General features: G+C 42.8%; 1 protein-coding gene across 1 annotated transcript in view; it reads left to right on the top strand.

Annotated features, from left to right (window-relative positions):
* Positions 1–26,691, top strand: part of LOC117530722 (serine protease HTRA1B-like) — a 33,013-nt gene extending 6,322 nt beyond the window's left edge. The window contains exons 2-10 of the mRNA XM_034193621.1: positions 2,949–3,048; positions 3,709–3,823; positions 4,745–4,834; positions 19,402–19,596; positions 21,707–21,739; positions 23,693–23,807; positions 24,661–24,718; positions 25,037–25,132; positions 26,201–26,691. Of these exons, the coding sequence (XP_034049512.1) occupies positions 2,949–3,048; positions 3,709–3,823; positions 4,745–4,834; positions 19,402–19,596; positions 21,707–21,739; positions 23,693–23,807; positions 24,661–24,718; positions 25,037–25,132; positions 26,201–26,369 (971 nt within the window). The 3' untranslated portion in view covers positions 26,370–26,691. The remainder of the gene's footprint in view (positions 1–2,948; positions 3,049–3,708; positions 3,824–4,744; positions 4,835–19,401; positions 19,597–21,706; positions 21,740–23,692; positions 23,808–24,660; positions 24,719–25,036; positions 25,133–26,200) is intronic.
* Positions 26,692–27,251: the final 560 nt, after the last annotated feature.

Here is a 27,251-nt window from a genome sequence, read left to right as displayed (position 1 = left end):
AAGGATATGGACTGAAAACCAACATGAAACTGCCAAAAAAGAACATGCGTTTTCAAAAAAATGTCCTTTTATTTTATCTTCAAGGTAAAGGTACGTGCTTTTCCTTCTGCCCCACGACTGTATTTGAGCCAAAAAAAGTTTTATCGGCTGCGGCGGCTCCACGGTTCGAGCTGCTGAACTTAAAGAGGTGATATGAAACTTCACAGACTGAATGGTGCTGCCAGGACTCTGTGATAAGACCTGAAAACAGCTGAAATATGTTTCTGATGCAGATCTGTGAGCCGAGGACAGACACACAGACGTGTCTCCACTGAGCACGAAAATTAGACCTTTTTTATTTGAACAGTGACGCCTTTTTATCATCCACTGACACTGACACATAGTGTTCAGGTAACCTTCCACAGGCGGCTTCACAACACACACACAGTATGTATACATCCTGCACCGGTGTTTCTCAAACCCTTTCAGACCAAGGACCACTTACGCAATAATAATAATAATAATAATAATAATAATAAAACTCCCTGACTCTACAACTCTCTACAAACATTAACATTAGGTCCACCTACCATTCCAACACTGTATTTCAAATTATAACCCAATCATGACAGCTTTACAAAGTTGAGAATCATTTTAAAGTTAGAATATGATATTAATTTAAAATGTGATATTTTACCAATATACTCACAGACCACTAGGTGGCACTTACATACCACCAGTGGTCCATGGGCCACTCTTTGAGAAAGGCTGGACAAAACTGTCCATGACGTTTTCTGAAGAACACCTAAGACTGCCGGTCCGGTGTGACCTGGACCGACTGGACACATGAAGTCCACACATACACGCCCTAATGTGCCGGACATGCCCTAGTGCGCTGGACAAGCCCTATAGTGCTGGACAGGCCCTAATGCGCCGGACACACCCTAATGCGCTAGACACACCATAATCCACCGGACACGCCCTAATGCTCTGGACATGTCCTAATGCACCGAACACGCCCTAATGCTCTGGACATGTCCTAATGCACCGGACACGCCCGAATGCGCCGGACACTCCATAATGTGCCGGACATGCCCTAGTGCGCTGGACAGGCCCTAATGCGCTAGACACACCATAATCCACCGGACACGCCCTAATGCTCTGGACATGTCCTAATGCACCAAACACGCCCTAATGCTCTGGACATGTCCTAATGCACCGGACACGCCCTAATGCGCCGGACACTCCATAATGTGCTGGACACGCCCTAGTGCGCCGGACAAGCCCTAAAGTGCTGGACAGGCCTTAATGCGTCGGACACGTCCTAATGCGCTAGACACACCATAATGCACCGGACACGCCCTAATGTGCTGGACATGCCCTAATGCGCTTGTTTTGCACTATCGACCATGCGCTACAGATTGTCAACATACGGCTCCTCATATCATACTGTCTTGTTTGTTCTGCATGCTGCGTTTGTGCAATCTGATTTTGCAACAACAACGCGGTGGGGGGGGGGGGGAGTTGTCTTTTGATTGGTGAAGTCATAGTGGGCGGATCCAAGTTACAAAGAAGTCGTAAAATAAGAAAGATCTTCAGCTGTGACATGAGTGACTGTAGCTGGAATGCAACTGGATGAGGTTATGTAAGGTGAGCTCTACAGTTACATTTGGACCGTTATACAACACGTCCCAGAACGGCGCCGCCTGTTGTGCAGCTATTGGTTCTGAGTCACTTCCGTAGTTTCAGAGCCATTCGTTACTGAGAGCGTGTGCAGCTGGTTATGCAAGCTGTCTGACAGCTTGCATAAAGTCCACATCTGGATTCAGTTTTTCGCTGCAGTCAGTTTGAGTCCCGTTATTCCACCGGGCGCTGCACGCAGTCATCACGCTTGGGCTGAAACATTTACACAGTCCATCTGGATGACAGGACGGCACGCTCCACAGGGGCGACGACTCTTTTACAAGCGACAGACATTCAGACGTTTATGTTTTTTATGCAAAACCCTCAATTTTGTGTCCTCTTATTGTGGTCTGGCAAAGGGTGGGCTGGTTTTCGACCACACAGTAGATGACTGACAACTCGTCTCGACACCAGGGGCAGCGTGAACACGCCTGACATTAGCTAGATGAAGTCAAGCTGTCATTCAAAATCCCAAAGAAACAATTTTAATACAATTACAGTAGCTCAGTGGGATAAAGAGACTGAGATGTAAACAGACTGTATTTGTGTGGCACTTTTCCATCAAACAGTCAAAGCAGTTTACAGTGATGCCTCTCACACATCTGACACGGAATCAAGCCAAATGTCCTCTGATCACAAACCCAACCTCTTTAACCTTTAAACCATAATGTCCCTTAATGTAGACCTGGACTCAATACTTAGTCACCCTGTCCGTCTGTGTCCTTGGACAAGACACTTCACCTGTATTATCTCAGTCCACTCAGCTGTGAACGGCTGTCAGTCCTTGGGGATGTAACCTGTAATGGACTGGAGTCCCATCCAGGGGGAGTTGGAGCCTCTCATCTGCGTCATGCTATGGAATCCAAGGATAAGCACTGGCACCAACGGGCCTCAGGACCTATAAAGGAGTTACGACTTCTATTATTTATTATTTCTATCACCAGGTCGTTATTGTAAATAAGATTTTTTTTCTTAATAACTTACCTGGTTAAATAAAGGTTAAATAAATAAAATAAATATTTATACAGTTTTATGTTACTCCTCTTTTGATTTTTTTTTTCTGTTGTAAAATTCTTTGTGATTTTATACATTTTTAATATTTTTTTCTTAATTTCAAACACACAAAAAACCTTGTCCTGTTTGACAAGAACATATATTACTGGGACTTTGCAATTGTACATTTTACATTTTATTTCTTCAAAACAATAAAATTAAGCACAACATGGATTAAAACAAAAAAGCTTTGTGTGTAAACAAAGTCCACTGACTGTGTTTGTCCTCCTCAGGTCAGCAGAACCCAGACAGTCTTCGTTACAAATACAACTTCATCGCAGACGTGGTGGAGAAGATCGCACCTGCTGTTGTTCATATTGAACTCTATCGCAAGTAAGACAGGATACGAGTATAAACAGAAGTGTCACCCTCTAGCTGCAGTGTGTTTTGCAAAATGTTATCACAACTTAATCAAAATATATCACAACATTGGTATAAAATTTAAAATAACTCAAAAAACATAAAAACATGAACTCCAGTGAGTAATTATTAATTTGGTGAATGAACTGTTGTAATTTTTAATAATGATGCTCGTAATGATTTTTATGAGCAACTCATAGATTGAACTGAAGACCTTTTTTATATAAAGAAAATGCTTTTATTGGAAAATAATGCAAATAAAAGCACATTTATAGGCAGCTCCTCATGACTTTTTTCTCAGCCTGACACACTGTTGCTTTTATGATGATAAGCTTTTCTGACTGTTAACATTTTTAGAGTAGCCTTTTTGGGCTCGCCATCTTCTTGGCTCCTTGAGAGTTGTTTGATGACTCTGCATTTATCACCATGGGCTTAAAGTTTGCATTGTGATATTAATTTACCTCACTTAACTTTAACTTACCACACTATTTGTAGCAATACAACAACAGTAGTGATATGTGATTTTTTTTTTTTTGTTGTTGTTTGTTTCTTTGCCTTTTTGAAGCCACTTGTCTGAATCGGTAAGTTCACTGTGTTGTATGATGATGAAATTGTTTCCGTCTGTCTTCTCAGGATGGTATTTTCTAAGCGGGAGGTAGCAGTTGCCAGTGGTTCTGGGTTTGTTGTGTCTGAGGATGGCCTGATTGTCACCAATGCTCATGTTGTGGCCAACAAACACAGAGTTAAGGTAAAAAAACAAACATACCCATGAGTTTAGTGATTGCTTACATTATGTTTAGTTATTTGCTGTTTAAACACATGGAGGTGATGGTTCTTATTCACCAATCAAAAGTGGTGATGAATTTTAGCTATGTTCTACATTTTATCTATAATTCACAAATAATGCCAGAATTGTTGGGAAAGTGTAGGAACACGGACCCACAACAGGGGGCGCAAATGAACGGACAATGGAGTAAGTCAAATAACAACGCTTTACTGTTGTGAATGTGCACAACGAATACAACCAATCACAGAAATGGACAACAGTCAATTTACAAAAGTGTCGTGTGGGCAGGCTCGAAGATAGGAGACGCCTCTCCAAGGTAAGACCGGTACCACACGGCTTCCTCCGCCACAGGACCCCGGGTATACTGGAGCCGCCAAGTCCCGAACTCCCAGGTGGCCACTGCCTCCGCGTGTCGGACCTGGTACTGCTGGCGAGGAACAAAAACACAATTAAAGGTGGGCGCGTTTGCACCCAGTAATCCACACGGCAGGAAAGCTACCTCCACCTCTCGTTGGAAAAAAAGGTCTGTTATCACTCACAAAAGTCACAAAAGGTTACTGTCAAGCAGTCAGCTGAGAATATTACCTTCCAGGTAGAACGATATCTCGGCAATGAGGTGGAGATGCCGTCCTGCTGATATACCCCACTGATGATTGCCGTCAGCTGTCTCAGGTGATGGGTGACAGCTGTCACCGAGGCTGCTCCCGTGAGGCGGCGGCGCCCTCTGGTGCCTGGAGCCCGCACTCCAGGCAGGGCGCCCTCTGGTGGTGGTGGGCCAGCAGTACCTCCTCTTCAGCTGCCCACACAACAAGAATATCAAAGTAAATTTCAGGTTTAGTGAGATTGTTACCGAAGTGTGATTAGTTTCTTCTACTGCTCTAGGTGGAGCTGAAGAGCGGAGCCACATATGACGCCAAGATCAAAGATGTCGACGAGAAGGCCGATATCGCTTTGATCAAGATCGACACACCGGTGAGCAGTTTGATAGATGGCTGAGTTTAAGAAGACTAGTTCTTCTTTAAACTGACAGGTCGATTTTGTTTTCAGCTACATTTGGTTTATGCCGCGTTCACACCGGGTGCGACCAGACGCCACAAATTCACGGGGGTCACGTGGCGACGGACGTGCCACCATCGCCCGGTGTGTCGCTCTGCTTTCGCTGCGAAAATTCGCCCCAGTGCATCATCAAATAGGAGGACCTTCCATTCTGCTCGCCAGCTATGGTTGTCAGTCAAGGTAACATGACGGACCTTGATGACACGGAGCAAGTTGTTGTGGAAAGCTCCCAATTCGGGGAGTATCATTATTTGCTGCAGGAGCTGTGTCTGGATGATGGCTGCTTTCAGTGGTCCTTCCGCCTCTGCAGGACCCAGTTTGAAGACCTCCTGTCCCGTTCACGCGCGCACATGTAAACAATTAAAAAAAAAAAAAAAAAACTCCGCTGCTTGCTGTGGGGCTGCTGCTCGCTCTTCCCCAAAAAACTGTCATAATTGTGTTTAGAAACCAGTCACCATTTTTTTTATTATACGAGGTCTGTGATAAAAGTAACGGACCTTATTATTTTTTTCAAAAACCATATGGATTTGAATCACGTGTGATTACATCAGACATGCTTGAACCCTCGTGGGCATGCGAGAGTTTTTTCACGCCTGTCGGTTACGTCATTCGTCTGTGGGCAGTCTTTGAGTGAGGAGTCGCCCACCCTTTCGTCGTTTTTTCATTGTTTAGGAATGGCTCAGAGACTGCTGCTTTGTTTGATAAAAATTTGTTCAAAAACTGTAAGGCACAACTGAGTGGACACCATTCGATAAATTCAGCTGGTTTTCGGTAAAAATTTTAACGGCTGATGAGAGATTTTGGTCTGGTAGTGTCGCTTTAAGGACGGCCCACGGCGCCTGACGGCGATCTGCGCTTCGAGGTGGCAGCGTCTCGCCATTTCAAGTTGAAAACTTCCACATTTCAGGCTCTGTTGACCCAGTAAGTCGTCAGAGAACAGAGAACTTTCAGAAGAAGTCGGCATGAGGAGTTTATTCGGACATTCCATTGTTAACGGACATTTTGTAATGAAAGAACGTGCGGGCAGAGTCGCATGTCAGGCCAGACCCGACCGCGGGGGTCGCGACAGGAAAAACACTTCCGTGTTGGAAACCTTAACGGGCAAGGTGGAACATGCCCAAGCTGTTAAACAATTTCTCAGTTACTCACTTGTTGAAAGCCATCAAAAGCCGCCTGAATTTTACAAATGGTTTTCAACACGGAGGTGTTTTTCCTGTCGCGGTGCTCACAAATTCGTTGAGTCGTCACGGAAACGACTCGGCGAATTTGCGCGCACGTCTTTCATTACAAAATGTCCTTAAACAGTGGAATGTCCACATAAAGTCCTCATGCCGGCCTCTTCTGAATCTTCTCTGTTCTCTCACGACATCCTGGGTGAATTAAGCCTTAAATTAGGATGTTTTCAGGTCGAAACAGGCCGACGACGGCGCCTGGAAGCGCTGCGCGACGTCCAGCTCCGTGGGAAGTCCTTACAGCGACAGAAACACCCCATAATCTCTCATCAGCCGTTAAACTTTTCACCGAAAACCAGCTTAATTTCTCGAATAGTGTCCACTCGGATATTCCTCACAGGTCCAGAAAAAAGGTTGATAAAGCAACGCGCGCCGTCCGCAGCGGCTATTCAGACAAAGAGATTCCGACGGGCGAGGTGGAGCACTCCTCACTCAAGGCCTGCCCACAGGCGAATGACGTCACTGACATGCGTGAAAAAACTCACGCATGCGCACGAGGGTTCAAGCATGTCTGACGTAAAAACATATGAATCAAATCCATTTATTTTTTGAAAAAAATTAAAAGGACCGCTTTTTCATCACAGACCTCGTACATCTGTGTAGTTAATAAGTAAAATAATCTCCATGGACGATTCGCTTGCGTGCACGTAAGAAAAAAAAAAAACTCCGCTCCCCCTGCTGCGGGGCTGCTGCTCGCTCCAAAAACTCTGTCATTATTGTGAAATAAAGGACAAAAGAGACATAAGTCCTGCTCACAGGCTGCTACCAGAGACAGGACATGTTCACATCTTCAGTCAAACTCCAGACATCTCCACGTCACTACATATTCAGTCCCTAATTGGTCATCGCGGCACGACAAGACAAAAAAGTTCAGATTTTTGTACTTGGGGAGGAGGGCAACGCGACGTGACGCGATGCGACGCAATATCGTGCCACAAACACGCCAATCGCTCAAAATCGCTTCAATTGCGTCGCTTCATTTGTGTCGCCCTGCATGGCTTGGCGCCAAAACGCGTCCTTACATAGGGATTACATGGCAACCTGTCGCTGCTGTCGCTCGCGTCGCACCCGGTGTGAACGCGGCATAAGATTGTTAGCAGGAAGAGTCTAAAACATGGTGAAATGTCAGGTCTGCCCTTGAATATTCAACTGATATTTGGCTGGTCATTCAGCTTGGCCACACCCACCGTTCGTTTACTTGCTCTGCACTGAAAACCAACTTGAAAAACCGTTACAGTTGGTAAAACCTGAATGAATTAAGTTGTTTGAACTTAGGTTAGCAAGTTAGATCAACTCTAACTTACAAACTTAAGTTCAAGCAACTTAATTCATTCAGGTTTTACCAGTTGTAACGCTTTTTAAATTAGTTCAATTATTCGCTTTTTTCAATGCGTCACATGATGTGGCTTGAGTCTGTTTCCTTGTATTTCTTGTCAGCATGTTCTAAAGTCTGTTCTGTTCATTGCACCATTATTTTGCACCATTGCACCTACACAGCAAAATTTGCTGTTAATTTATCGCGATAGTGAGGGAATATGGTCCCCATTCAAGATAGTGTTAAAGGAACACTATTAGAGTGTTAAATGTAACTGATTAACACCAATAGAGTGATTTTACACTGTGACAGAGTAGATCAAACTCTGTTTTGAATAAGACCATAATGCACCAAATTAACACTGCAGTTGTCACTGTTGGCGGCACACCAAGACGATCCCAGGTTCTCTTCCCACCTGGTCCTTTCTGTGTGGTATTTGAATGTTCTCTCCATGTTCATGCGGGTTCCATCAAGGTGCTCCGGCTTCCTCCCACTTCCAAAGACATGCAGGTTTGGTGAATTGGGAACTTTAAATTGCACGTAGGTGTGTCTACATGTGTCAGCCCTGTGTCCAGGGTGAACCCTGCCTCCAACATCTCGCCCCCTGTGACCTTTAACTGAAATAATTGGGTTAAGAAAATGGAGGGGAACTCGCTCTTTACTGTTCCACTTCTAATTAGTGGTGTCTGGTTGGTTCACATGCTAAAGGTCTGACTAATTAAAGGTTTTTTTTTTTTGGTTGCTGTTTTTTTAAATCCTCATGCCTCACCGTAAGAATCCTATGCTTGGGGCAAACTTTGCCCTCAGTGTGACACTTGCCGATTGTGTGCACTTTGGGGGCTCTTCTGGTTTATCTTTTTGAGTAGTTCCCACCGTTGTAGTGCAGGAACCATAGAAATGGGCTCCAACCATGTTTGTGTCTGCTCTAAGCTTGGAGTTCCATCTTGACCGTTGCAGCTCAGTACCCATAGGTATCATAGGTTATGACGATGACGACAAATGTATTTCCAAGATGTCCACGCCTCCATGGCCTTCATTACATGATTAATTGATGTCAGATTGCTGCACAGCCAAGATATTTGGGTGATAAGTTCATCTCACAGCTCTCTCACATATTGTATGTTCAGAGGTTGCCGACCTTGATCTGGTTTTTCTGGGTCGAATCCGACAGGCCTGTCCCTCGACTCTACATTCCAGTTTGACGGGAGTAACTGGTCCTTCAGGACAGACCTCTCATCATCTTTGTTGGACTTTTTCCATTTTCCTCGGACTTCCAAATGTCTTTATTTTTATTGCACATTATGAATTCTGTCACGTCAGCCTGGATCTTTGTGTCCACAGGATATTTTGAGTGCTCATACATGATTATTGTCTTCAAACTTTTCCATTTTTCAGTCATTTTTGTGTGAGAGACGGTATTTGAAGCTCAGCATCCAGAAGTGACACTGTTTACAGAACTTTGAAAAGCTTAAATGATGACACGGTAATTTAAAAAGTGTAAGAAAGTCTTAAAAAGTCATCAAAGAAAGACACGTCCTCCTTCTGTTTCACTGTCCATCTCTTTTGCTGGTATTCATTCCTTTTTGGAAAAAGTGAGCGATTGTCACTCTCCGTGAATGATTCCATTAAACAGACAGTCTGGTTATAATTTTAGAGGCAGCAAAATAATATCAGGACTCTTTGGAGCAGATCAGGACTTGGACAGAAACGTCTCATGTGGCCTCATTTGGGTTTGAATTCTCTTCCAGTTGTTTTGAGATGACCGGATCACCCGGTTCGCTGCAGGATGTGAGGTTTTCCACAACGTTTATGTAATGGAATAAAAAAAAAAGAGAATTAGCATAATGTGGTCGGTGTGTCTCATTCATAAAAAAGTCTCAGCCACTTAAAGGGGAAGTTTACAGGTAAAACAGATTCATTGCTAAAGTGCAGACATGAGCAGAACTGTGGAAGTCTGATTCTGCCCCCGTCACAAAAAAGAAAAAGAACACAGAATAAATACTTATTTACAAAGTGCAAATATACAAAGAACAGTTCAGAAATGAAGGAAGAAAGTGAAAATATGACTGAACAGTAAAGAAAAGTGTGTTGAAGCGATGCTTTTGGCTCCTCCCATTTTTCTCAGCCTCACCACAGCAGATCCAGTGGAGCAATACTTCTACTACGACTACCAACTTTATTTAGATAGAACTTTCAGGATAAAAACATTTCAAGTGCAACGCAATTCTAATATGACCACGGCAGTAACAGCATGTAATCAATGAAAGAGTGTGACCAGTCTTCGTGTACCCGGGACAAGGCATCCGATCTCTGGTTCTTGGTCCCAGGGCGATAGGTGATCCGGAAGTCAAAACGTCCAAAGAACAGTGACCAGCGGGCTTGCCTGGGGTTCAGCCGCTTGGCGGTCCTGATATACTCCAGGTTCCGATGGTCAGTGAAAACCGTGAACGGCACAGATGCTTCCTCCAACAGGTGTCTCCACTCCTCAAGAGCCTCTTTCACCGCAAGGAGTTCTCGGTTGCAGACGTCATAGTTCCGTTCAGCCGGGGTCAACCTGCGAGAAAAGTAGGCACACGGGTGAAGAACCTTATCCGTCTCTCCGCTCTGGGATAGCACGGCTCCTATCCCTGAGTCAGAGGCGTCCACTTCAACCACAAACTGGCGGCTAGAGTCGGGTTGCACCAGAACTGGTGCAGTTGAGAACCGTTGTTTCAACTCCTTGAACGCGGTTTTGCACCGATCCGACCAGGTGAAGGGGACTTTTGGAGAGGTCAGGGCTGTCAGGGGGCTAACTACCTGACTGTAGCCCTTAATGAACCTCCTGTAGAAATTTGCAAAGCCGAGGAACTGTTGCAGCTTCCTACGGCTTGTTGGTTGGGGCCAGTCTTTCACCGCCGCAACCTTGGCCGGATTAGGGCCGACGGAGTTGGAGGAGATGATAAACCCCAGGAAGGACAAAGAAGTGCGGTGGAACTCGCACTTCTCGCCCTTCACAAACAGCTGGTTCTCCAACAACCGCTGCAGGACCTGACGTACATGCTGGACATGAGTCTCAGGGTCCGGAGAAAAGATGAGTATATCGTCCAGATATACGAAGACGAATCGGTGCAGGAAGTCCCGCAAGACGTCATTAACCAAAGCTTGGAACGTCGCGGGGGCGTTAGTGAGGCAGAACAGCATGACCAGGTACTCAAAATGACCTAATGGGGTGTTAAATGCCATCTTCCACTCGTCTCCCTTCTGGACCCGAACCAGGTGATACGCATTCCTAAGATCCAACTTCGTAAAAATTTTGGCTCCATGCAGGGGGGTGAACACGGAATCTAACATGGGCAACGGGTATCAATTGCGAACCGTAATCTCATTCAGCCCCCTGTAATCAATGCATGGATGGAGTCCGCCATCTTTCTTGCCCACAAAAAAGAAACCTGCACCCATCGGGGAGGTGGAATTCCGGATCAGCCCGGCAGCTAATGAGTCCCGGATGTAGGTCTCCATTGATTCGCACTCAGGTCGTGAGAGGTTGTACAGCCTGCTGGACGGGAACTCCACGCCTGGAATCAAATCAATGGCACAATCGTACGGACGGTGCGGGGGAAGGGTGAGTGCCAGATCCTTGCTGAAGACGTCAGCAAGATCGTGGTATTCAACCGGCACCGCCGTCAGATTGGGAGGGACTTTGACCTCCTCTTTAGCCTGTAAACCGGGAGGAACCGAGGAACCTAAACACCTCCGATGGCAGGTTTCGCTCCACTGAACCACCACCCCAGACGGCCAATCAATCCGGGGATTGTGTTTCAACATCCACAGGAAGCCCAAAATCACTCTGGAGGTAGAAGGAGTCATAAAAAAACTCGATCTCCTCCCGATGATTTCCAGATACCACCAGAGTTACAGGTTGTGTCTTGTGCGTGATTAAAGGGAGAAGGGTGCCATCTAGTGCCCGCACCTGCAATGGCAAAGGGAGCGCCACCAGAGGGAGCCCTACCTCCCTAGCCCATCTGCTGTCTAGCAGATTCCCTTCTGACCCCGTGTCCACCAGTGCTGGGGCTTGAAGGGTTAAATCCCCGCTCAGGATTGTAACTGGGAGTCGTGTGGAAATATGTGTGTGTCCCACGTGAATGTCTTGGCCCACCCTAAGCCCAGTTTCTAGGGGCGGGCGTTGGTGTTTAAACCGCTTGGGGCAGTCTCTCTGCTGGTGCTCACTCGAGCTGCAGACAAGGCACTCCCCGCGGGCCAGCCTCCTCTGTCTGTAAAATGTGGCCCTGCTCGTGTCCATAGCTTCGTCAGCAGGGGGAGCTGTGGCCACACGGAGCGTTGAGGCTGTGGAGTGTGGGGAGGGCGGTTCCTTTTCGGACCCAGAAGGGAGAGGGACGGCACGTGCCCGGCCACGTCCTTCGTCTCGCTCCCGACGGCGTTCCTCCAACCGATTGTCTAACCTTATAACGAGATCAACAAGCCCATCTAAATCCCGCGGTTCTTCCTTCACTACCAGGTGCTCCTTCAGGACAGACGACAGTCCGTTTATGAAGACGGCGCGGAGCGCAACGTTATTCCAGCCGGACCTCGCAGCCGCGATGCGGAAGTCGACTGCATACTTGGCTGCGCTCCGGCGCCCCTCTCTCATTGACAGCAGCACTGTTGAAGTGGTCTCTCCTCTGTTAGGGTGATCAAAAACCGTTCTGAACTCCCTCACAAACCCAGTATAAGTGGTAAGGAGTTGTGAATTTTGCTCCCAAAGCGCTGTAGCCCAAGCGCATGCCTCACCACGAAGCAAGTTAATTACATAAGCCACCTTACTGGCGTCAGACGCGTACAAAGATATCTCGGCAACGAGGTGGAGATGACCTCCGGGTTTTATGGAGTAGTATGATGAAGTGATGATGGGTGACAGTTGTCATGAGATAATGAGTGACAGCTGTCACCCCCGGCAGTGTCCGTGGCGGCAGCGCCCTCTCGTGCCTGAAGCCCGCATTTCAGGCAGGGCACCCTCTGGTGGTGGGCCAGCAGTACCTCCTCTTCTGGCGGCCCACACAACAATGTGCACATGATGTCATAAAGCAGCACCTGGTGGGATCAAGGCTTTGCTGAGCCACTGTACTGCATCCACCCTTTTCAGGTTTCAAATCCCGCAAAACTTCGGAAAGGTCACCGCGCTGCGAGATCTCAGTAACATTGAGAACTGCATTGAGACGCTCTGATCATGCTGCACTTTAACCGCTGCACATGGACAACACCTTTAACATCGTAACATAAAACTATTTTTATATTGTGCCTAAAACTCTCGGGAATATATTCTCTGGGTTTATAGACATTGTTATTGCGTTTGTTTTATGTAAACATGGGAGAATCACAGTCTGTCTCTCTGTTATTTTCAATGGGAGCTGCTGTGAGCTACACTCGCTTCCTGATCATGTCGTTCTGGGGGAAAGTGAAGTTTGCTCTTTAACGTCTTGGTTATTGTTCTTTACAACATTGTTTGTCCTCCTTGTTCCAGACTAATATGTATAATATGTCTGAAATTCAGTTTCCGTTTATTAAATTCCACGCGGATTAAACGTAGCAGACATGGATTATTTGTTATAATTGTTTTAGCAAGTTTTCAGGGTATCATGCAGCAGTCTCTTATTAACGTGACAAAAAGCATAAAAAAAATTACATTTTTGTAGTATAATATTCATTTACAATTGTCATCATGTGGATTCTCTATGTTGTTTTGACTGCAGCGACTCTGGCGCGCAAGGGATTATGGGATACGTGAAAACCCTGGATGGATAATAGCGTACAGGATGGCTCATTAATATTCAAATTTATGCAGAGAATTCCTAAAAAATCTAATCATCTCACCTCATGCCCCAAGCATACATATCGTGTAAGTATCAAGTGTGTACTCTGTGTTGTTATTCCGCGTGTGCCCACACACACACGGTGACATCATGTTCTGCACACGGGCTCCATGGAGTTAGAAGATGAAAATATAATCCGATATATTTACTAATTGCCTTTTTGCAAAAAACCCATAACCTGTATTGGCTGTCATATTTTTTCTGTAACAAAATATATGTATATATTTTGTATCCTGGTTACATAACACTAGTTTAGTTTGTTGCCATGACTAAGTGTGCAGAACAAGCACACTGCCCAAATAAAATCTGTAAAAAGTAAAAATCATTTAATCTGCACCGTAAATCAGACTAACAAGACACTAAGTTAAAGCTACAGGTGGGCGGGTCAGCGCAGACGGGAACACTAAAGCGCTCGCAGGCGTGTGGCTGCACGTTTAATTTTTGGATCAGAGACATTGTTGGCCTTTGTGCTTCGCTCTGAACACGAGCTTGTTTTTCTCTTTGACTCTGCAAACTGGAGCACTGTGTCGGTGACGTGCAGCCAGGAATCCACCTATCACACGACCTCGAGGCCGTGAATAACAGCAGGACACGTTTGGAAAAGTGAAGCCAAAAACATTTGTAGGACGTTTTGACGTTTGTGTTTCAGCTCCCAGCAGTGGCGTTGTTGCTGAGGCAGGCGTCATCGGCGCATGTGCAGACAAGTGTTGTTTTGATTTGTCCGCTGCAGCCTCACAGCGATATTCCATCATTTTCCAACACATGCATTTGTGAGCAGCTTATAGCGCCGTCAGGTGATCTAATCAGCTCAGCAGATTCATCAGGGCAGAGGTCGTCTGACGGTCATCAGCGGCATCTGATATAAAGCTGCAGTTAGTCAGATCCACAGGAGTGGTGACACCATGTATGAGCTCACAAAGAGACTTTATTACAAAGCTGCACGTTGAGCTTTATAAATATCCGCTGCTTTGAAGCAGTTACTTCTGTCTGCAGGAGGAGCAAATTTATTTTTCATTTCACGGCTTTTATCCCAACAGTGAATTCCTCGTAGACTCGCCAACTTTGCGTAATATTTGTTTATGCAGAGGAGTGAAGTCATAAAGAGACGTTGAGTGAAAGTGACAGTGACGTGCCGACTCTCAAACATCATCTTTTATATGTTATATGTTTATATTTTAGATGTTTTATATACTGTATGTTTTAAGTATAAGTCAAACAAGATTCAAAAACTTTAATTAATCAAAAGTGGCAAAAGAAAGATTTGATTATTTTGAAAGTGGTGTGCTGGATAATGCGTATTGTCACCGAAATAACTATTTTAATCCACAATTATCCGAAGTTGTTGGGATACTTCAGATCTGGTAGTCGGATCTGAGAATCCTTTTCCAAGTTGACTAACAGGAAATCTGACTTCTGATGACATTTTGTTATGTCAGAAATCAGAAATTCCAAATTCACAGTTGACATCAAGGGCTGCATTTAACCTCAAATGCATGACAACGTATTTTAACATGACCTGTGGTTTGTGTTCTCTTTAAATTGGCCCAACGGTAGTAAACAGAACCATGTTGACGTAATAATGTCCAGTCCAGTAGCGGTATACACTAGTCCTAGATTGATATCATGAATGGCAGCTGATCGCTTTGCTTTTGTCTCCTGAAGCTAATGTGACCAAGGGGAGATGGGGTCCCAACCCTGCCTAACAGCAGTGTAAATAATGCAGTCAGAGTGCTCTCTGCTGGACAAACTGTGTTATGACACAATTTCCCACAGCCAAAGTTGTTTTCTACATTGTTTATTCTGTAAAATAAATGTTTTCATGTCAGCAAAAATAATGCAGATACTGATATGTTCATGAAAGGCTCATTTCGGTTTATATTACCAGTCAGCTGGTATATTGGTCAGGCTCTACACACTGAATCCGTAATGCTGGTACGATACGATACGATATGATACATTTTATTGGTAATTCCTGGAAAACATCAGTCACTAGATTAGAGCATGGAGAAGATGGACGAGTGGATAAGGAGCTGCCCTGCCAATATACAGACTTAGGCTGGAATCCCGCTCAAGTATTTTTCATAATTATTGTATGGCCTTGCCTTGCAATGTGGAGCGCCTTGGGGCAACTGTTTGTTGTGATTTGGCGCTATATAAGAAACAAGTTGATTGATTGATTGATTGATTGAAGTACTAGGGAAGCTACGACCACTACCTTTGCACCCCCACCCCACCCCCCCACCCAGGGCTAAACCAAACCAACTTTTTTAGATTTCTTAGATGACCCCAAAGCACCATCAGGATGCTCCCAAAAATAAAAACTGGCCTAAATCCAGTTATTAAAGATGGCATCCAAGACTCTTATAGGCTTGATGCTATGGAAGCCAGTGAAAGGCACCAATGGGTCACAGGGCCTATATAGGACTTTTTGGATTAGTTGCTATCAATGGAAGTGAATTTTGACTGTGTTCAATTCATAGATTTTATGGGGTCCTTTAATAAGTGTAGTGTAATTTCTAATGGCGTCAGTGCCACCTGCTGGTATAGACTCATCTTCATTATGCATATACTATGATAAACAACGTGAGTTATGGTCCTAAGTACATCCAGTCTGCTGTCCTCCCACAACAAGGAACAAAGTGCTAGTGTTTCCCCCAAACCTCCACTTTTATTTGCTTCTTTCTCTCCTTCTCATTATCTTTGGTTGTGTTGCTTCAATCACCAATTAGCACTGAACGTGCTCACTAGCAGCTAGCATTCAAATGAGTGAGTTTTCTAAGACAATGCACAGTCCTGGTCAGTATATTCAGGAATCAGTATATTTAGTAAGAGTTTTAGTGTTGCATACTTTGATAAATTGACAGTAAATCACTCGATTGTTGACAGGATACCAGGACTAGCGCCGCTATCCACAGCTGCTAACGATAAAAGCTGCCGCAAACAAGTTAACAGTAGCATCCTTGAGTGATTTAGAAATTAGGTGTATATAACACTTTAATCCTACTGAATCATTTTATAAATCTGTGTTTAACTGCAGGAACATTTGCATGTTTCTGGTTCGCGAATGCTAGCGCTAACCTGTTAAAAATGTGTTTGTCCCACAGCAGAAAACTTCAGCCCTTAAGTGGAAAAAGCAAAAGAAAAGAAGATGAATCACTGCAGCCTTAAACCTTTAATTCGGGGAAACATCAACATCGTCATTGGTTTTCGCTGTCTCTGCATTTTATTTGACTTTCTCACCGGCTCTGAGTCATCCCGACCGCCAGATCAACGTTTTCTGACGAACATCAAATCCTCAGGCCCGGCTGTTAGTCGTGTACACACGTGCTGAGCGTGCCTGTGGTTTTAGATGCATTCATCATGTTTGTCTCTGTTGTTTGCAGGATTTGGCGGACGTTTAAATTAATTTGGTCTTTATTAGTTGTCTGGAACGAAGGGAACAGCTTCACATCTGTAACATCAGCACTTTATTCCTGTTTTAAGTCCTTGAAAGCTGAATTCATGGAGTTATTTCTGTCATGGCTATGTTCATAGAAAGAGAGTTGGCAGTTAGATATGACATTAGATAATAAGGTCCTTAAGTATTTGGACAGTGAGGCTGTGCACCAACACAATGTTGATGAAGTGAAACAAGATGTACTTGTGGTGTTGACTTTTAGCTTTAATTCAAGGGCGTTTCACAAAAATATAACATTAACCATTTATGAATTACAGCCATTTTTATATACAGTCTCACCTTCTTCCAAGCTCATAAGTAACTGGACAAACTAAATGTAAGGATTATAGGATAATAGGACTGATAAATTGAATGGTTTTGACTGTGTTGAATACTTGGCCTTTAAAGTAAAGGTCAAACATGGTCGGCAGCCACTGGATTCTGTGACATACGTTACCCTGTAAAGTTTCTGTGAAGGCTCTCAGTTGTCCAGGTGGTTTCCATAGTAGAGGAGCTTGAATCTTCGACTGGACTGGCTTGCTTGACGTGAGGACGTTTCACTTCTAATCGCAGAAGCTTCCTCAGCTAAATTTCTTGCTCTGGTAGTCTGACTTTTGTCTTGACTTTTGTAGGAAAGAATAACAAGCCAGCAAAGCTGCAGTTTTAAACCTATCCAGACCCCTCCTACCGAGAGGCAGACTGCCATTGGCTAGTGACTAACGATTGCTCTAATTAGCACTTATTGTGCTCTAGTTAGCACCCTCCTAATGACAGGGCAGCTGTCTCTCCTAATGATGGGAGTGACGCCTCTCCTGATGACGTGAATGACTCATTACCATGAACAAATGACTGAAACTGCTTTGACCTGAGTACCCCATTGTAAACAGGGGACAAAGCGTGTCTCAGACCCCCTCCCTGGTTAAGGCTGGATTTCAACTATTTCACATACAATGCTTCCTTCACTCCCCCTTCAAACCATTTCTTTTCTGGGCTTCTGTTATTCTTCTCTACAAGAGTCAAGACAGAAGTCAGACTACCAGAGCAAGAAATTTAGCTAAGGAAGCTTCTGCGATTAGAAGCGAAATGTCCTCGTGTCAAGCAACCCAGTTCAGTCGAAGATTCAATCTTCTCTACTTACCCTGTAAACCTAATAACTAAGCATTAACTCCAGGCTCCAAGCACACACAAACATGGTTGGATGGTGCAACCTAGTCCTTTTAAAAACTCTATTAGCTCAACCAATAATTGTCATGACTTTTTACCAAAACTGGAGCAATTGCATCTTTTGACAGTACAGACTAAATTGACTGTTGTCACTACTTTTCTGTTTTGCTGCATATCTCCATAACATTCAGTCATAGATAGTCCAAGCTGTACTTGTTTTGTAATCACTATATAATGTGGTATACATTTAAAATGTGACTGGAGTATTTTGGGATGGCCATAATACATTTTTGTCTAGGTCAGGGTGTACTGAGGCTGAAGGCAGAATTTGTGTTGCTTGGGCACCTTAAGTGGTACTGAAAACTTGTTTGACCCAGGTGTCATTCCGATTTAAAGATTAAAGTTGTTATGTGTAATTAGCCGTGCATGCTTGTGCAGACTTAAAGTAATTTCAGTGAGATCAAAATCTTTTTATCTTGCTTTTACTGGCAATCTGACTGTGTTTAAGAAAGTAATAAAACACACTTTTTTCCCCACTTACTGTTCCCAGTGCAACAATAAGAAAAAATGACACCATGGACAAACTGACGGCATAAATGTCGGATTTTAAAGTGCTGTACCTTCTTCTTCACCTTCTTTCTCCTTTGCCTGCTTGCTCTCCTAAAACTTACCAAAAGTGGGTCAAAGTCTTTATGCATGTTACATAAGAGGAGAAATGTGTAACCCATGTGATGGTGGAACGAGATACGTACACATACACACACGGGTCCACATGTGCTCGTCATGCTCACTGGCATGTGGTGTGAATGGACGTTTGTGCTGAACATCACGGCTTCTTCGTGTCTCAGCTTGTGGTTGGACGACATGAATCAGTCAGTTTCACAGTCAACCAAACATAGCTGTAAGCTGCAATTCCACTAATGGCCACTAGGTCCTGCACCTGAGTAAATCTGAATGCATAAAAGAAAATAAGCAAAGATTTAAAAAAAATCCTTCCTGATATAAGTTCATACCTGCAGAGGTTTGTGCAGAGCCAGAGTTTTTATCATGAGTTCAGTAGTTTTAGGATGCGGTGTAAAGAATTCTACCACACAGGAACCATGATGGCTCAGACGTGTACGGTACATTTAAGATGGAAAACATCTGTAAATTTACAAAGACGCAAGCAGGTTTAATCCTACTACCTGAAACATAATGCGTTTGGCAGACAGAACAACAAAAATCTGATTTCCACGAATGCATCCAGCTGGACTTGTTGCAAATTTTATTTTATGTCTCCTCTTATCAGACCACAGAAATCACACTACAGTCAGTGTGAATGCTTTCAAACAACTCTGGCACGTTTATTTTTAGGCCCACTGGATACAACTGGAGTGGGTGGGGGGGTAATAACCTGCAGGAAACACAATCCATCCCTGATTTTTTTCAGGTTGTTTCTAAAACCGCCTTTTTTTCTTTAATCATGTGTCTTTAAATGTTTGCCCGAGCAGGTGAAGCTTCCCGTGCTGCTCCTGGGACGATCGGCTGACCTGCGACCCGGTGAGTTTGTTGTGGCCATCGGCAGCCCGTTCTCCCTGCAGAACACAGTCACCACCGGCATCGTCAGCACCACTCAGAGGGGAGGGAAGGAACTGGGTCTGCGAAACTCCGACATGGACTACATCCAAACTGATGCCATCATCAACGTGAGTACAAATTCAAACTGTTGTGTCATGTAATGTGGCATGGTTCAAGAACGTCTGTATGCCATTCTCTATGTACATCTGGAGTTGCGTAAAACTTCCAAATGAGCAACATGCTTGCCAATCCATATCAAGTGATACTATGACAAAAAGCAAAAGGGAATTGCCAAAAGAGAAGATCACAGTCTGCTGTGCCTCAACACACTGTGGGAAGAATATTAAAAAATGAATAAATCTAAGGGTATTACACTTCAAATCCATGAAAAATAGATGAAATAAGTCTGTGAACACAGACTCCATGCCTAGAGGGGGTGCTAAATGGCTGCATGAATCAACAACAATTTACAGCACCAGACAAAAACATACTGTAGTTGTGTGCAGTTTGTTTGTCAGTACCATCGATTTCTATTTGCGTGTGTAATCGTGCATATTTGCAGAACAGATCTGGTATTTACAAAGGGACTGTAGAATCTTTCAGGAATAGCACCCGGTCCATATTGGAATTCTAGTAGGGGAAACCAGGGCATGGTGAATCACGGGGCACAGTGAATCAGTAGCTATATCTGCAAAACTACATGTATATTTGCAGCAGTTATGCCATATTTTTATGCATAAAGACACCCCCTTATAAATTAGTGTTTTGTTTTTGGATACATTAAGGGTAAAACTAAGTGGCAAGTGAAGTCAGTTTTTTTCTATCAAAAGTAAATTTTGTGGATGTCAGTGTCTTTGTATTTATTTCTCACAACAGAGGAAAGGTGGCCCAAAAAATTGTTCTTAGTTAGAAGACTACCCCGTCCAACTGAGTATGTGTTATGTCTTCTCCAGACTATCAGCTAGTTGATAACATGACTCATGTGTGCCACATGCACCCTGGGCACAGTGAATCAGTCTAGAAAGTGATTTACTAAGCCCCAGCATCAAGTGGATGACAAATATTACTTGTTGAAATTTATACATTTATTTTTCCATGAATTATTTCTATAATTTGTGTATATAAACAACTGTTTTCACATTTGAACAGAAATAATGACAGTTGTATTTATAATAGTTTCTAAAGGACTTGTACCACTATATAAGACACTCACACACATAGCTGGTTTCCTTGATTATAGTTTGTATATAATCATAATCATGTGTTGTTTCATTATATTCTAAGTTGATTCTCTGTGCCCGTGAATTAGTGTCCAGGGCACAGTGAATCAAAAATTTTAAAATCGATTTTAAACACCTGTAAATTACACTTGGGGAGAAATAAATAACACAGCCTTATAAACAATAACTTGCTGTATTAAATCCACAATAGAATGACCTCATCCTATGCATAATGTGTTTATGCTGCCACAAAACAACATTTCTGATCCACTGTGCCCCGGCTTCCCCTCCTGCATAAAGTTTCTGGCTTTGACTGCATGATTTTGGAAGTATTATTAAAATTTCCAAACCCTTACCTAAGAGAAAGTGATTTGCAGGTTTGCTCAGCAGCTGAGAGATCTTAGGGCCCTGTAACAGTTCCAGAAGTGGTTGACCGTATCAGAAGAAAAAAAAAAACCCTCAGATTTGGTTCACCTTTCATGCGGTTCAGGAAAAAAGATAAAAAAAAAAAAGCAACTACACATATTTACTAATGTAGATGAACAGGGACGGTTACACTTTATGGAAAGAGATACTGTTTGCTACGTATTTGCTAAACGTTAATTAGCAAAGAAAAGATCGAAAACAAATATTGATACGGTACTGTACACAAACTACAAATTGCTATTTATATGGCACCCACTGTTATTTAAACTACGCAGCGTCATGGCAGGTTCTTATTGGATGCTCTACAAAGTAGCGGAATAAATATGTTACTGTATCAATAGGCACTTTGATAATAAAAACTATTTGGACTTCTACAAATGTTCAACCACTGTGATTGTTCCACAACGCTGTGATGACCAGACCTGGGAGAAGATCTCGTACTTTAATTACCTCCAAGAAATAGGTGCTGTTTTCTCCGACATTTGTCTGTCTGTTTTAGCAGGATAAGTTTGTCAATGAATGAAGTCAAAACTGCTTTGAAAAATGAAAGTTAAATTGCAAACCAAAGAACTGTCTTTTTGTTTTCTTGCAGTACGGAAACTCAGGAGGACCACTAGTCAATCTGGTGAGTAAAGTTAAACCTGCAAGAGACAAACCTTCCATAAACATCAACTTAAATGTTCAAAGTCAAGTGATTTGAAATTTATGAGATGGAGGTTGCTTCTTTGTCCTTCCAAATCTCAAAACTGTTAAAAGATATTAACAAGAAACAACATGCCTGTGTGGTCAATTGGCTTTATTGTGCAAAAAACACATATTCGACTTTTGACCTGGACTCGTAAAAATGACTAATTTTTCTGGTTGAAATTCTGTTCCTGCACACAAATAAAATACCCAACAGTCTGTTAGTTTCTACTTTTTAAGTGTTGCTGTTTTTTTAAACTGGAGGTAAAAAAAAAAAAAAATCTTCAGGCAATTCAGTTACATCTTCCAAAAATGTTGGTCATAAATCAGATTAAGGATTAGAGACTGTTTTGGTCTTCTCTCCGTCCAGGGTTTCTTTCAGTCCAAAGTGTGAGTCCATTTCAAGGTTCTCTTCATCAGTCCACAAGAATGTCTCAAAAACTGCAGAAGATCATAAAAAAAGAACAGAAAATCAAAGTGCTTGTTTGGGTCCCTGGTGTAAATATATATATATTTGGACCTCACAGTTTAACCAGCGTTCAGAACTAAAGAACCTGAACACACAGCTCATTTTAACCCTCTGGGGCCGTATACAACGGCTAAGACCAAGCTTTACTAAATTCTAAATAACTTTTTAATGATATGAGATAGAAACTTACTTTTTTCTTGCTGAAAAGTTAACTCCACGGACTTCCGAGCCAGCCATCAGCCATCTTTGTACTCCTCATAGAAGATGTGTGATGACGTGCGCAATGTGAGTGTCCAGTCGGAATTGGTTCATCGTCACATGGTTTTCCAAAATCCAATCATAGTGCAGATTTACCTCACATGAAAAGCCAAAGCTCATTTTCAGGAGTGATATGTTACTAGTTGGCACGTTTGAATAGCCCCCTGGGTGCTCCAATGAGTACATACTATTCCAGTGCGCCCTGTGCCATTACGCACAGCGAAAGTGAAAGCAGACGGAGCAGCCTCTGATGACAATCTCACATGCTCAAACAAAGAGTGTGTAACTATCAGGATTGCTCTAGTTTGCATGTGACTCTGACATACATACTCGTAACTCTGTTGCTTTCTCGGCGTAAAGCACTGTTTATCATATCAAAATAACAAAACGCATAGACCATTTTGTATATATTGTTCAAAATGTGCATTTGTGTTTATTGTTTGAACCTTTTTGTTGTGCAGTCTTTCACACAAGACCTCAAATTACCTTTTGAGGTCAAAACAGTTGTTTATTAGAGTTTGCTGTGTGTTTTGAATAAATGTGTGTGGAAAATTATTTTTCGCTTTATTTTTTTCCTTGCCTATTTTTGATTGTAAACCTTTATTACACTTGTAAAACACAACAAAAACATATATATTCTGAAAGCACAGGTTGTCCTGAAAAAAAAGAGACATAAAACTTGATTGTGGGATGCAGGGAGAGCTGTTAACAGCAATAATAATACATTTATGCCAGGCGAGTGAACTGTCCAAAAAATACCCTCGGACCCCAGAGGGTTAAGGTACATGTAACTTTTTGACTCCTTCGCAGATGTAAATTTTTTTAAAATGAAACCACATTATTTATAATGAGAAATTCAACATTAATAATAATAAACCAGCTGAAAATAAAACAGAGTTCCTCATTAGTGTGAGGCAGAGATACATAATCCTGTACAAACAAATCCAGAGTCCTCCAAAGTCCTTATTATGCAAAGGTAAATAAAGATCTGAGGTCATGCTTGGCGGTCGCCGTGCACGGCTGAGTGTGATTAGAAATCTGTTTTAAATCAAACCGAGATGTTGCTCCAAAAACTTTAATGAGACTCATGCTGCCTTTTATTGTGAAGGGATGATGAGAAGGTCAGGCACATCGTGTTCAAGGGACGTGTGTGTGTGTTTGCTGCAGGATGGCGAGGTGATCGGCATCAACACCCTGAAGGTCACAGCCGGAATCTCCTTTGCCATCCCCTCAGACAAGATCAGAGAGTTTCTGGCAGAGTCACATGACCGGCAGGCCAAAGGTTTGAGACTTCCCTGTTGTTTTTGTTTTTTTTCCTGTTGTTTTCTTAAGAATTGACATCAGGGTGACAACGTGATAAACATCCCAAAAGCTCTCAAATCCTCTGAGCTCTATCTTGATGGCACGTGCAAAAACAAGCTGCACAAAAGGTGCATATTCATTTGGGGCGTCTTGGCACATATTGCTATTTAAATGCCAGGAAACACCGGTGCAAAACAGTTAGATTCACCATGTTCATTTTTTTATGGTCATTTTGTAGTCTGAACATGATACCAACTAACCAGAGTGACACTTTGTCCTTCTCTTTAAATCGGAGTGTGCCAGGTGCACAGCACTGTGATATCTAGCACACAGATGCAAGTGAAAAAATTTCAGAAAAGCTAACAGATTTCCACCAACCTGTTAGAGTGCGCAGCAGCCACCAAAGCTCCCTGAGGTGAAGCATGGAAGTGGAATTAAATCTCTCTCTCTCTCACACATCCACTGATTTCACAAACACACTGCAACAAACACTTGTGTAGGACAGATCAAAAACACAGTAAGATGTAACGCGTAGGTGACGCAACGCAATAGTTGTATGTGGAAAATCGGGATAAGGCGAATCTGACGACTGAGCCCTTTGAATACAGTGCTGGACTTTCAACCTGATTTTTGGTTTTCTCAGGGTGAAATGCTTTCTTGTAACTGACGATATCATCGCACCAGCTCTGCACCCGACGTGTCATACGCTGACACGCACACATAATTTAAGTGGTATTGTGGTTTAAAAGATATAAAAACGACATCCGCGTCAGGTAGAAACGAGCGTTGACACTTGCACAAGTTCAAACTGCACATTTGCTTTTGTTCTGCAGGTAAAACGACACCAAAGAAGAAATACATGGGTGTCAGAATGATGAGCCTCACACCAGCGTGAGTCCTGTTACCAGCATTAAAACAAACACACACACACACACACACACACACACACACACACACACACACACACACACACACACACACACACACACACACACACACACACACACACACACACACACAACTGGCATTTATTTCTTTTATTCAAACAATTAACCGGCTCGTCGTAACCGCCAGCACGTCATAGTCAGAAAAGAACACGGTTCTAAATCAACTCCTTGCCACTTTATTAGGTACACCTCCTTGCTAATGTAAATAATCAAATTATCAAACATGATTCAGAAATTCTGTGATGTATTTCTTCCTCCTCAGCTTGGCTAAGGACCTGAAGGAGAAGCAGTCTGATTTCCCAGATGTCACCTCTGGAGCGTACATCATGGAGGTCATCAGTCGGACTCCTGCTGAGGCGTGAGTAACCCTTTAATCCCAGTCCGTTTGCAAAATTAATCCCATCTGTGTATTCACTTGAAATGTTCAAACATCAAAGTTCTTGGAACAAATCTCTTCATGTGTAAATCTCTTCATGTGTAACCTTTACACCTTACAACTTTTGGTAAAATGTCAACACACTTTATTTAGTTTGAAATCATTTTTTCAGAATGTCTAGGCTCCGCCCCTTTTTCATATATTTCAACAGTCCACTGGTGTCTGCCTCCATGACTGTGCGCCGCGTGACTCAAACATGAGCTTAACATTCTTACCGCCTTCGAAAAAAAAAAATCTAACGTGGATGTAAATTATTCTAGAAAAAGTATGTTAGACTTTACTGGAATTTTTACCAGGTTACATTTGATCTTTGGTTCATGGAAATAATTTGCATTAATGTGCTACATTTCCCAGCTGTTGAATAAATACATTTAAATTTTCCTGGCTCCACCTCTTTTTTAATCTTCATCCTGAACTTTAGTGGTGATAATTCTAGGTCAGACTTCACGTTTTCACCAAGTCTGGTGAACATCAGTTCATTAGTTTTTCAGTAATGCTGCTAGAAATCCAACAGATGGAGCAGAAAACCTTCCTGCTGGAATAATAATAATAATGATAATAATAAACAACCCAACAACAAATAATTTCAAACTAGATCTAATTTCAACCACACCTGCTACTGATTTCCATCATCCATCCAACTTCCACCAACCAGCCAGCAGATGGCAGTGTGCTGCAGGTCTCTGGGATTTTACACATGTAAAACAAAAGTTGCCATCTAGGTTGATCTGGCTCATCAAAGATAACCAGATTCAAATCAGTTTTTCCTCATTATGCGCTCTTTTTATTTTGGCACATTATGACGATAGTGTTTATAGGTTTTGAGTCATTGCGTAGTCAACCTGGATGCATGTAAACTGCACATAAAAACTGAGTTTCTTTAAATCTTGGCTTTTTAAAACTTCCATATAGTGAGCAGAAAAGAAGCATAATTTTGTACTTTGTTAGATTTTTGCAAATAATAACTTTTTTCTATGCTCTACATTATAGCGCCGGCCTCCAGGAAGGTGATGTCATCATCAGCATCAACGGCGAGCGAATCACCTCAGCCAGTGACGTCAGCGCGGCAATAAAGCGGGACGACACTTTGCGGACGGTGGTGAGGCGAGGAAACGAGGACATCATCCTCACCATCGTTCCTGAGGTGATTGACCCTTGACCTTTCAGTTGACCATGCAGCCACTCTTTGCAGTCAACCAATCAGGAGCTGCCTCTCAGTGTTTTTCAATCAATCATGAACACTTTGAAAAACCAAGCAACTAATAGGAGAATGTTTGTGAGGCCACACCTACTGTTTTTAAAAACACGTACGTAATTAGTACTACTTATATGCTGTTACACTCAAAAACAAACAACAACAAAAACCCAAACCTCAGCAGTCCAACTTTATTCCAGAACCAAAGCTTCAATGTTGTTGTCATACTTTTATATTTCTTCTAATTTACTTTTAATTAATCTTGCACATTTTGTATTCTGGCTCCATCTGTCTTTGTGTAGCTGATATTGCAGGTTACTATAGTTCTGTTTTCTTAATTGTTTTTAATGGAATTTTTTAAATAGTGTTTTTTCTGTGTTTGTTGAAAAATTTCAAAGATGAAATAAAATCATTTTGAAAAAAGTGTATTCACCTTAACACAGAGAGCTGCAAGTAATGTACGTGCACTAGCACGGACAGAGACCGCAAGCTGACTGAAGCCTTTAAATATGAAATAAAAAAAAAAACAGTGCAATGTTTCAATAACAAATCAGCTGGAGTTTTGAATCAGTTGGTGACATATTCAGGTTACACTTAGCACAGCTTGTGGTCTTTTTCAGACTCTGGAACAATATCCAAAACAGGTTTCAAAATTTGCGGCGCAGAGTTGTGAATTAGCCATCACAGTGGCAACAAAAACGTTTGGCACCATCCCCGGCCACACGTTCTATCTATTTTTTAAATCCGGTGTCACAAACTGAATGGTCCACCCCTAAAATTTGGTCCGCCCTGTGTCCACTACGCATGCGTCATTTAGGAGCTCAGCCGCTTGTCTGAGACAGTCTT

This window comes from Thalassophryne amazonica, chromosome 18, assembly GCF_902500255.1.
Source record: "Thalassophryne amazonica chromosome 18, fThaAma1.1, whole genome shotgun sequence".
In the NCBI taxonomy this organism is placed as follows: Eukaryota; Metazoa; Chordata; class Actinopteri; order Batrachoidiformes; family Batrachoididae; genus Thalassophryne; species Thalassophryne amazonica.
The sequence above is the reverse complement of the archived record's forward strand: the minus strand, read 5'-3'. Positions and strand labels throughout refer to the sequence as shown.